At 47.8% G+C, this 12281-nt stretch overlaps 1 protein-coding gene across 6 annotated transcripts in view; it reads left to right on the forward strand.

The window, feature by feature from the left end:
- DAAM1 (dishevelled associated activator of morphogenesis 1) overlaps positions 1 to 12281 on the forward strand; it is a 77532-nt gene that overhangs the window by 38237 nt on the left and 27014 nt on the right. For all 6 annotated transcript variants that reach the window (XM_072337789.1, XM_072337788.1, XM_072337792.1 and 3 more), the window contains one exon: positions 4977 to 5066. In XM_072337789.1, coding sequence (XP_072193890.1) covers positions 4977 to 5066 — 90 coding nt within the window. The remainder of the gene's footprint in view (positions 1 to 4976; positions 5067 to 12281) is intronic.

Genomic DNA, 12281 nt, shown 5'->3' on the forward strand with positions numbered 1-12281 from the left:
AGAACAACTGGAAAATTTGCTATGTGCCATTGTAAATCATGGCCAGGAGCAGCAGTGAGTGCAGCAGCCTCCCAGAGAGGCAGCGCGTTTGTTCGGAGGAAGAAGATTAGATGAGGTACGGGAGGAAAAATGCTGATTGCTGTTTCCCTTGACACTGCAACATTCTTGGATAAATCACATTGATGAACTTGGAGAAGAATGCCTGGAAGAGGGTGAGAAAGCGATATGACCCCTGAGAAAGGAAGCCGATGCAGACTTCAGCAGGCCATTTTTTGTCTTTATTTCCCATGCTGTACCAGTTAGCACCACAAGTTCCACTTGTTTCTTTTTTCTCTTGGTTTTTGTTGTTATTCTTTAGGCAATCTTGGATCTCTCTGTATATATTTAAGGACAGAGATCTTGGCTGTGCGCTGCAGTCTCACTGGTGTCCTTGCAGCCTTACACAGAAGCTTCCAAACTGTGTGTGCTCATCCATCAGGATTCATTCTCTTGTTTGTTACGTTGTTCTTTTACGGGTCTAGGATGGCTTTCTATATCATAGAATCCTAGAATGGCCTGGGTTGAAAAGGACCACACGGCTCATCCAGTTCCAATCCCCTGCTATGAGCAGGATCACCAGCCACCAGACCAGGCTGCCCAGAGCCACATCCAGCCTGGCCTTGAATGCCTGCAGGGATGGGGCATCCACAGCCTCTTTGGGCAGTCTATTCCAGTGCGTCACCACCCTCTGGGTGAAAAACTTCCTCTTATAAATGCATCTATATGTATGCACACTTGTATATATCAACCCCAAACAAACCAGCATCCTTTTCATGAATTTTTATTTCAACTCTGACACCAAATAACTTCCTTTCCATCCCCTCCACATGTTGCTGTTGCACAATTAATCAGCCTGAAAGGTACGTTAGACTGATAATAAATTTTTCATCATGTTTCCTACTACCTCTGAAAATATTCCGGGAGTGGCAAACCCTCTCTGCTTATTTAACTATCTGTTATTTAATCTATCCTCCCTACTTTTTGCAGAGGTTTTTTTTTTTGGATGTGGAGTTCATGGGCTGTAAAGGACAACCCAATGGTGGCTGCATGGTCCTCTCTGACATAGCAGATGGTGCACACAGCATTGTGTCCCATTTCTGCCCCCCATGGAGTAGAGAATAGCAAAGGGAAGGAACACGGGTGCTTGGGTCTCCAGCTCTGCAGTTTCACGCCTGGGCTGTCCTTCCTAATCTTAGCATTCAAACCACTCTTTATATGTATCTCCGGTGCTCCAGTGTGATCTAAAGCCATTCCACCGTGCCTTCCCCTCCCTCTGCTGACCTCGTGTCACAGAGCTGGTAGTCCCAGCCACCTCCTCACTTCCTGCTGCCTCCCCAGTGAAAGCCAACAGCCCTTGGAAGATGCTCATTAAAATTTCCAGTGTGGCACAAGTGTCTGCAGCAGCCCGGGGCTGCACTTTAATGACCTGTCCTCTTGGAGGGTTAGCTAGTTATTTCAGCAGCAATGCTTTCCTTTGCTCTGATCTGGGTTTGCATTTAAGCCATGTTCAGGGACTGACTGCAAAACAGAGAGGCTGAGGTGTCTCTCACCTTGGAGATAGTCAAAAGACGTGTGGACATGGTACTGAGCAACAGCTCAGTGTCCCTGCTTGAGCAGGGCATTGGAACAGATGGACCCAGATCTCCCTTCCCACCACAGACAACTTGAAACTTCACAGCTTTTCCTGTCCCTGCACCACTCAGCAGGACTCTTGTTTGGTATTTAATCCTCAGCCCTCATACTTCCATCCATGGGTGCAATTTAATCCATCATACTTCCATCCATGGGTGCATCCTTACTGCCTGGGTTCCCAATACTGCCCAATTGCTGGCTTGGTGATGTCAGGACTGTGGGCAGCTCTACCTTTAGCATCACTGTGCAACCTCCAAGGGTCAGGTGGAGGGAGGGAAGGAAGGATGAAAACTCCAGTTTGGTCCGTATGTACCTAAGGTAGCTTTAGGAGAACAGCACGGACCTGCTTTTGCCATGCACTCGTGCACAGAGAGAGAAGGTTTGCTTGGTGTGAGAAGGAAGCCCTGAGCCATTAGCAAGGCAAGCAGTATGGCTGTATTTTACATCCTAGAAATAGCATAAACTCAGAGTCACATCTCCCCTATGAGGTCTTTGTTGTTGTTGTTTTTTAAATCATATTCAAATGAAGATTTAATGTGGAAGCATGTTTCCTGCTCTAAAGGTTAAGAGTTTAGCTGTACGGGATAAATATTTAAAAGCAGCGTATCTCTTTCCAGTAAAAACACTCTGGGCAGAGACTTCCTTTTGGTAGCAAAATGAGGCTGTTATTTTACGTGCCTTTGACCTGATTCCAAATGAATCTTTAAAATAGCAAAGTTGGCAGCTCTGGCTGTGGGAGACTGCCAGGTGCAAAGGGGCAGAGCTGGTGAAGAGCTGGAAGTGGTGGATGGGGATGGACACTAACCCCGGGCTGTCTTCTTCGACCATTGCCAACATCACGTGCTAGAGTTGCAGTGTATGGTTTGCAAATGCCCTATAAAATTAATTGCTGGTTAGAAGCGTCTAATTATTGAGTTCATGCTTATTAATTGGAAGGTGTGGATGGGTTTGAGGTTGTGCCCAACTACTCTGTCGTAACTCAGCAGTGCAGTTGCAGATGATTTTCTCAGCCTAGAGTTGGTACGGTTGCCTGTGAACAACTGGAAAATGATTGGGTTTTGTCTCCTCTGTTGATCATCTCGAGTCTAAAGGCTGGTTTCTGAGCAGCCTGCTTGGGGCCAAGGAGTCCTGAGATACTCATCTGTGAGCACTGCGATGCATCAGACCCTGCAAGGCTGGGGGCAGGTGCAGGGATTCCCATGCATATCCTAACAGCAGAGATCTCGTTCCTCATGGTTAAGTCGTTGTTACAGCTCAGAATAAGTTATTAGTCACTGTGTGATTATGAGGGGTTTTGTATTCACTGCTTGCCACTCATTATTTATTTAAACACCTCTCCCAAGCATCCTTCAAGACATCATTAGGTAGGTGATTCTGAGGGATGCAGGGCTGTGATAACTCGTTAGATTACTGTTAGAGCTTGGGCACAATGGAATGCGCTGTGTGAGGCTTAGAAGTATTTCTGCACCTTATTTGGATGTGTTTGGATATTGTTAAATGCCAGCACCTTAAATGTTCTTCCGCTTTGTTGCTTCTTAAAGCTTCAGCTCAGTTTATATTTTCTCTTGGTTAGTAAATCTTTGTGTTTGCACAAGTCTTGTTTTTAGGGTTTGGGTATGTAAAATGTTTCAATGAACATTTTCTCAGCACAGCTGTGCCTGGGGTTCAGGTGGCAGGGAGGTGTTGGGTCACGCTGGGGTGACCCTCACCACAGAGGTGGATATCCATCACAGAACCCTCATCTTCTCTCACCTGCCCCAACATCCTTATTCAAAGAGTTGTATTTGAACAGGATGAATTGCTGTTAGGTGTTTCCCTTGTAAGGGCATCTTGCAAGCCTGCTTTCAGATCTCCTTGTGCATCAGCTGGGCTCAGTGGGGGGATTCCCACTTGATCATTGGTTTGAAGGATCAATTGACATGGAAGAGAAAGTCAAAGCTCTTCCATGCATGTATGATCAGTGAAGCTCCATCATACATTTCGTTTTGAGGAGCAATTTATTGGGAAGTGAAATCATTACCTGCAGTGGATATGTAGGTGAAACTGCAGCTGTCCCTCCTCTCAGAGATGCTCAGGCTGTGGCATGTTGTATTGTTTGGGTTACAAGATAGCTGAAGTCTCCCTTCCTCAAATACTGGATGCAATGTAAGCTTTAATTAAATCAGCTGGATTTCTTCATGGCCTGTGGGCTTGCTCATGTAGGGATCATTTCTACCCTTAGGCTTCCTGTTCAGCCTTCACCCAATGGAGCTTTTACCTTTGGTTGGGGTACCAGAGTCTACCAGCATGGAGAAAACAATTAGTTTGTAAGTGTTATTATTCAAGCAGGAGCAATTTAAGGGTCTTTTTTTTTTTTTCCCCCATTGCTTTTTAGTTGCTGGAATTAAGTGTGTAGGAATTAAGAGTGTAATTTTAATGGGGATCCTCTTAGTTAAATCCACAGACTGGGTGGGATGGGTTGGCTGCAGGCCACAGTGTGCCTCTCCTGTGACCTTGTGCAGCATCTCTAGTGCTCCCACTGCTGCACCAGCACCCCTCCAGCAAAAGGCTTGTCATCGACAGGGGTGGCTTTCAGAGACATCCACAGCTGTAGGATCAATGTTGGCTTTAGAAATGAGCCTTGCAGCCCTGCCGGAATGCTTTATTTAGTTTGTTCTCTGATAAAAGCTCTGACCTACATCTAGCAGCAGGAAGCGACGAGGCTTTGATAATACTCGGGCATCCCAGTGGAGGGCACGCTGCTAACTGAGGCCTCAAAGTCAAAAATGGATGTGCCCTTTAAAATAAAACCAAGATCTCAGTCAGAAGATGGCTTGATCTTCACAAGGCATTATGTAGTACATATGCACTTTTGATGGAGGGGGTGTATCTCTTTATGAAGCGTATAGTTATTAGGAAAAAGCGCTTTTCAGAATTATTAGCAAACATACCAAAAGCCAAAAAAACCTTTCAACCCAAGTCCCTTGGAGCTTCAGCTCTGTGTGTGAAGATGTAACCGCCGGGCTCTTGGTGTATTGATGTCCTTTCTGAGCCACTGCTGCCTTAGAAGCAATTTAGGTGATGTCTGGAAGGAGCCAGGCAGAGTTTTACAGCTCCTTCCTCCCATCAGCCGGCTGCCACCCAGGAGTCACAGAGAGGTCAGCAATCACAGGGACGATAATTAACGTATTGACCTGGTAAGTAAATAGGTGCAGGACAGGGGATGATGCGGTAGGACTGCCACTGCTCAGCATCGCTCGCCTGGGGGGTTGTGTGTGTGATCACTGTGCTGTGTACTCATGTGGTTTGTTTTTTCCCCTTGGCAGGATGAACTTGACCTCACCGACAAGCACAGAGAAGCTATGTTTGCCCTGCCGGCAGAGAAGAAATGGCAGATCTACTGCAGCAAGAAAAAAGTAAGAGACATGTCCGCGTGCTGAGTGCTGTCCTTTTGTGTACCTGGGAGGGAGGGCATGTGGAAGGAGAAGCAACAACTTTGTGTTCTCTTTGTGCAAAGTAGCATTTGGGGCATCACAGAAACCCATCTGTTCTCTGAGATGGTCCTGGGAAAGTGAGGTGGCCAGCAGGGCCCTCAGACCCACATCAAAATGCAGAACACTTCCTCTTTGTGCCTGCTGACTGTGTTGGGATTCAGTTCTTTCCCTTTGTTGCCCAAAGTAGAGATCCTGCAGGAATTACTGCACTGGGGAGAAATGAGGCAAAAAGTCCTTCCATGTACTTAGAAGGTGTTTATAATTAGGAGGGAGACCAATTTTTGATGTAGATTGATAGTGACAACAAGTGGAAATGGCTTTCAACTAAAAGAGGGGAGATTTAGATTAGATGTTAGGGAGAAATTTTTCACTCAGAGGGTGGTGAGGCCCTGGCACTGCTGCCCAGAGCTGTGGGTCCCCCATCCTTGACCAGATTAGGGCCCTGGGCCTGATCTGCTGCCTGATTTAGAGGGTGGAAACCCTGCCTACAGCAGAGGGTTGGAGCCAGGTGTTCTTTAAGACCCTTTCAGCCCAGGCCATTCTATGATCCTATGAAAAATGTTAAATTTCAGGAACTGATGGAAGCATGTTAAGGACAAGGTGATTCCAGGAGCTCAGCTTTGCAGCACCGTCTCTCAGTGGGAGGAGAGTTCCCATTATTCCCAAATTTGCTACCACATCCCATAACGTTTCCACTTCGCTGCAGAAGTTGGCTCTGAAATGCTCATGGTGGCCTGGCTGTGCTCAAATGGCACTTGTCACTGTTAATGCATGTTTTCTTCAGCTCTAGCAATGGCACCAGATTTTCCACCATTTCAGGCCAAGAGATGGCTTACCTGGCTCATGTAGGATTAAGTTTTAAGCCTCTCATAAATACCCCCTGAAATCCATGTATTATTGTTATACAGAGGTCTGGCATACCCGAGATTTAAACCGGAGGAGAGGAGACGTTAACAAATTACAGGCACTGTTCCTAATCAACAAGAAAATGAGCAGAGGATGCTCACTTGTCACTGCCTCTAGGATAAAGGTAGCCGTAGTCCAGTGTGTCTGGATAATCAGAGACAATAGGAACTTAAATCAAGCAGCTCCACGTAATTAATATTGAGTGTGGAGATTACGTGCTATCTAATCTCCTGGGTAGGGTTTAGATGGGACCGATGTTCCCCCATTCCAGCACTCACGCAGGCACAGCAATGCTTTTTGGAAACGGTGCTGAAGAAAGTCACTGCTCCCTGATGGATGTGAAGGAAAGAGCTGCACAAGTGCCCTGTGCCATCCCTCCAGAGCGCTGCCCTGCTCGAGAAACCATCTGGGCATCCTGCAGGGCTTATGCAGGAGGTGTGCTGGTGGCTGGTTTGCGAGAGAGACAAATGCTTTTGTCATGCTTTTTAATTAAAAATGAGCAGAACCATATCAGCAGAGCCTTCAGCAGGTGGGAAGCGCAGGGAGCCAGGAATCAGGTGTGCTGGAGAACATTGCCCTGTGCGTGGCACGCTCTAGGCAGTCCTGCTCTCCTGTGATGAACGTGGCTTGAGGACAGCAGGAACACATTTGTCCTTATTGAACTCATACTGGTGTACCTCTTTTTTTTTAATTAGCTGTACCTGCAGGGTAGCTTGTAATGTGTGGCACTGAGGGTTGGACTTCTCCAACTGAGAGTAATTACTGGGATTGGGCAGCAGTGATGGAGCTGGAGATGAGGCTGGGGTCCTACCTGGCTGCTTCAACCACAGCCCCAGTGGCTGTGATTGGGAAATTCAGGACACAGTGAAATATTTTGGCCTGTCCCTGGTGAATAGCAAGTCACTGCTTGAAATACATGAGAACTTGTAACTCCTGATGGGTCCTGGGGGAGCTGGCGAAGGCTGACATCAGTCATAGGCAGTTGAGTGACTTTCCAAGGGTCCAGAACTTTCCCTTGAGCAGTTTCTGCTCATTCCTCCACTGCCAGTTTTGGCTCCCATTAAAAGGAAGCTGAAGATTTCAGCTGGACTTTGAGTTAAAAAGACCCATATTGGGCTGCCTAAGGTCCCATCCCTGGGACCATATAATCATGGAATGGCTTGGGTTGGAAGAGGCCTTAAAGGTTCCAACCCCCCTGCCATGTGCAGGGTTGCCAACCACTAAGTCAGACACTGGATCTCATAATAGATCAGGATGCCCAGGACCCCATCCAGCCTGGCCCTGAACACCTCCAGGGATGGGGCACTCAGAGCTCCAGGGCCTCACAGCCCTCTGATGCTCTGAGTGCAGGGAGAGAAAAAGCAGCTTGTGATTGAGTCTGGAGGCAGCCACACAGGCAGGAGCTGAAATCTGCATTAAATCCACACTCAAATCAGGAGGGAGGATTTAAAGAGTACTGGACCCCCTTTGAAGTTGTCAGCTCTTTCTTCAGCCGAGATGAAGCAAGGAAATGTGAAAGTGGAGGTGTGTTAACAGCGGGAGAAGTTCTGATTTTAGAAGTGGTATTTCTGGATGATGACTCGTTTCATACCTCATCTCAAAGCATTTTCTTCCCTGCTGGTCCTGCTCTCCAGGAGAGGATATTGCTCGGAAGCACAGGGAGGAAGCCGGAGGGTTTCCAGGTTTAACGTTTCTTTGGCTGTGGGTTTGAGGCAGTGAAAACAAAGAGGGACTCGGGATGGCCTTTCTCAAGCAGAGAGGCCAGGCTCCAAAGGGAGCTAATAAATAACACTTTGCTCTTACTCTGCAGCACCTCTTCCTTGCAGGAGGGTCGACTTCTGCCAGCCCCAGCGGTCACGCTGCTGGAGCAAGTCACTGGGTCATGCTTAAATCCTTGGAATAAATATAGATTCAGGGGTATTCAGGCAGAAATGTAACAGAAATAGGTGCACGGAAGGGATTGGTAGCTAAAATCAGTTAAAAAATATATGGGTTCTGGCTCTGACCCCTCCCTTTCATTTAAATCTATCTCTCTACAGCATCTGTAGAACCCGAGCAGAGGTTGTATGGGGATGGCAAATGACCTGTGAAGATGACAAACAGTGCTGCGTGCTTTAAGCCTGTGCTGAGGATCTGTTAGTGTGGTGATGCTGGGCGCATAGCTCTTTTCAGTACAAAGCTGTCCTCGGGCAAGCAAGAGTTACCTTTACATCTAACATTTCCTCGGCTGTCAGATGTAACATCGGGGTCCCTTTGCGTTAGGAAAAGGCAACAATGGCGTGTTTGCAGGGAGAGTGGGGAAAAAACATGATAAATAGGGAAGTGAGTGATGACTCTCCAATGATATTGTTTTTCCCAACCAGATGGTCTCTTTCCTGTCTGACTGTGCCTTCCACCCGTCCCTCCAGAGAGCTCTGCTTTCCAGCTTTCTGCTCCACGTGCATCTTTGTCCTGCAGCTTGACCACAGGGCTTGTGTTGATATCAGTTTCCTCCATTTAAAGCCATTTTTCCCTTTTCCTTTATTTGTTTTCCTATTTATTTTTGCTGCAGTAGCTTACAGCAAAGCTGTAAGAGAGGAGACAGAGAAGAAGAGGAAAAAAAATAGCCCGGCACTTTGCCTGCTCAGCCACCTGGGTTGAATGAGAAGTGCTGCAGCCGGGCAGTACTTGCAGTTGTGGCTGCAGCAGGTTGAGCACCATCTCGGGTGTAATTCTCCTGGCTGACGTTCCTCCCCTTCCCTCTGGACAGCGGGGAACACGGCTGTGTGTACATGGCTGGGGGTATTTCTCAATAGGAAATGTTTATGGTTTTTTATCTTTCAAGGTAATTCCCTTTTTAGTTCCAATCACAACACACTTTTGTTAAAGTGAGGATTTTCTCTCTGTCTCCGGCCAAAAAATGCATCTGTTAGCAATCTTTTGTGGATTTTAAACTGAAGCTTTTTAAACAATGAACCATCTGACTATGAAAGGCATCTGGTCATGCTATATTTGCTTATTGTTAGCATAATTTTTAAAGCCTGGGAAAAGCGTACAAGGGCCTGTGTGCATTTGTAGAGGAGAGAGCGTAGGAAGTGTCATAGAAGAACTGCGTAGCCTGTGGTATAATGGGATGGTTCAGACCTGAGATAGCAACGTTGGGAGATTCCTATTAAATAACAGCCCTTCTCAGCAGCTGTGAGGCTGGTAGGGTCACTGTGCGAGCATTTGGCAGAGTGCAGGGAAATGACATTATTTGCAGTATTTCTTTTTTTGGTGTATGGATGCCTCTGCTTGTGCACACCTGGCAAGGGTTCATCCATGTTGGCAGAGCTGTGCTGGCTTGAAACTGCAATCCTGGCAGCTTACACCTACTTGTGCTACTGCCTGCTTCTTTTTTCCACCTTGCAAACAGCACCCAGCTTGATTGCCCTGGACTGCTCTCTCTTAGCCTTGGAGATGCCAAAACTGGGTGGGCTGCTGGCAGTTCTGAGCTTTATGTTGCTCTTCCTTGGAGCTTGCATAAAAACAAATGCATTTGCTTCCATTTTTGCAACATGAGAAGGAAGATTCAGCCCTGGTGAGTCTGGCAGCTGTATTCCCATGCAGATCTCCAGGTCAAACAGAGGCTACCTGCTTATCCCAGACGTCTGATAATCTGGCTCCTGCCTCTTTTAGGTTTCTTCTTAACCTTTCTTGTGGCTATCCTTGTGGGAAGTCCTGGGGCAAGCCAGCTCAGCAGCCTGTCCCAAGAGGGAGGTGACTACCAGAGTTTCTAGTGGTCAGATCTCTGGGGTTGAAATGGAGCTGACTATCAGCCCCCACTTTGGTGCTTCTTAAGGAGTCAGCAAACAAAGGAAACACATTTGGAGGTTTCCCCCAAAGCCTGGGCTTGCCTGATGTGTCCTTGCCTAACAAGCTGGTAGTGATGGTTTGTAACAACAGTGTTGTTGGGAAGGCTGCAGAGCTGGGCTTTGGGGGTTTTTGCTTCTCCTAAGGCCATCGGGCTCATTGGTGGCTGTTCTTAGCAATTCCATGTGCAGAGCTGCCCTGATAGGTATTCAGACCCATACATGGAGAAAGGAGGAAGGAAAATGTGGCAACCACAAAGGGTCTGCAGATGCTTCCCTCCTTCCATAATGACTTCCTACCCGCTCACACCACTTTCCCCTCCCTGGCCGTGCTTCCCAATGAGAGAGGAAACAGAAGGCTTTGGTGCCTAGAAGAAGAAATTGAGGATTGTTTCTGCCCCTGGTTCCCGTGGGGAGGGATGTGATGGACCATCCTGGAGAGCTGAATTTGTTACATCCCACGTGCCCCCAAAAACCTGCCTGGATGAATTCACCCCATCAAACCTTGGTGCCTGGAAAGCTTCCTCCCTCATCCTGCCTCCAAGCAAAGCCATGTGAGTCACTTCCCTCCGGGCTCCTCACTTTGTCAGGAGGCTCCTTTATTGCCACCAAATGCGCTGAAGGACACTTATTGGTGTGCTGTAGACCATTAGCCACAATAATTACCACTGCGCAGCATCCTGCAGTGAGCCAAAGGAAGCCCCTGCCCTGATCTTTGGCTGCTTTATTGTGCTTTCCCCTTTTGCATGAGAGGCTGCCTTCCGAAGAGCCTGCCCGGCTGCTCATGTGAATTAATGAGGTTCTGCCACACTTAATTGAGAGCGCTCTTTAAATTGGGGGTTTCAGGGAGGAAATGCAAGAGCCCGAGGGAGCCGAAGCCAAAGGAAATATTTATAATGCAGCAAGTTAATTATAAATGAGCAGTTTAGCCAATTTTGTTGTTCAGCCTCTTTCCCACCCCCTGGAGACTTTGGTGTTTTGTGCTCCACCGCTTCCTTTCAGTCCTAAGGCAGCAGCAGGTCTGTGTTCACACTGGGGCAGCAGTCATCTCATGGTTCCATGCCGAGCTGTGGTGGGATCCCACCCCCTTCCCAAGGTTTGGTGCTGCTTCTGGAAGGGGCTGGTGGTACTGCTGATGGAACCGTTAGTGATGCCTCCGGGAGGGAATAGGAACTGATCCCACTGTGAGCAGCATTTGAGGCACATGTGTGCTCTCCGGCTGCACCATCCCCTGGGACAAAGTGAGCGTGCCAACCTCTAAAGGGAGGAAGAAAGCTGGCATAAAGGAAATCTTTACCCATAGGCTTTGCAGGGTTCTTGCTGAGCCTTCACACAGCAGGACAGCTTGGAGGGGTGGGCTGACAGAAGTGCACAGGCTTGCAGCATCTTTGGCCCCCTTCCCTCTTTGTAATTGCCTTAGGCACAAGTACATGTTCTCTCCCATGTCTGCTGCATGCAGATGTGCACCAGAAGGTGCTGGGGGCTCACCCTCTGCATCCTGTAGCAGCTGTGTCAAAGCTGGTGGGGTTTTGTGGTCCCAGACTGGTGCCTGTGTTCCCGTGCAATGGCTCAAGGCAGGTTTGGAGCTGTGGGCTAGGATATGTTGGCACCCATTAGCTCATCCAGGTGAACTGAGAAACTGGAAGGAGCCTTGGTTTGCTCCTTGCTCCTGCACTATGCAGCAAGGCTTAGTGCATAGGGATGTGGGTCCTACAGCAGCACAGGGGGACACTACATAGGGACAGCAGAGGCAAGTTGTCCTTTGGCTGCAGGCAGAGCACAAGGGATGCTCTGTGGTTTTTCCCAGCTGTGCAGGGGAATTTGCAACATGACTTCTTGTTGTTCTGTTATAAACATAAATTACACCCATCTCTTAGCACCTGAGTGCCTTCTCCATGATCCTGAGCAGCTGTAGGGTAACTGTGACTTTTGCAAGCAGGGGAAAGCAGAGAGAAGCTCATGCCTCCCATTTTCCCTGCTTGTGAAAAAAGCAGAGCATACCTATCTCTCCCCTTCAGTGTTTCTCTCTCAACCACCAGATGAGCATTTTTTGTGTTGTCTGCAGTATTTGGATAAGATGGGAATGATTTTCTCCTCTACTGGGTTTGGGCACCACGCTGGTCCCCACAATGGCTGGGGATGCGTTGGCAGGTGACATGTCCTGTGGGACTTCATGGGGATTTTCAAGCACTCGTAGCTGGCAAAAACTTGTTGGCAGAGCACAGATCTTAATGGTTCTCCCACCAACACAGAGGCGGGCGCTGGGACCTCCTGCAGGCTTATTAGGCTTGGCATGAGCCAGTGGGTAGGACACATTCTTTGGTTGTTTTTCTGACATCTTTGGAAAAAAAATAAAATAAAATATAAATTCTGCTGATTCCCACTTGGATTTAAAAAAAGA

Source organism: Excalfactoria chinensis, chromosome 5, assembly GCF_039878825.1.
Source record: "Excalfactoria chinensis isolate bCotChi1 chromosome 5, bCotChi1.hap2, whole genome shotgun sequence".
NCBI lineage: Eukaryota > Metazoa > Chordata > Aves > Galliformes > Phasianidae > Excalfactoria > Excalfactoria chinensis.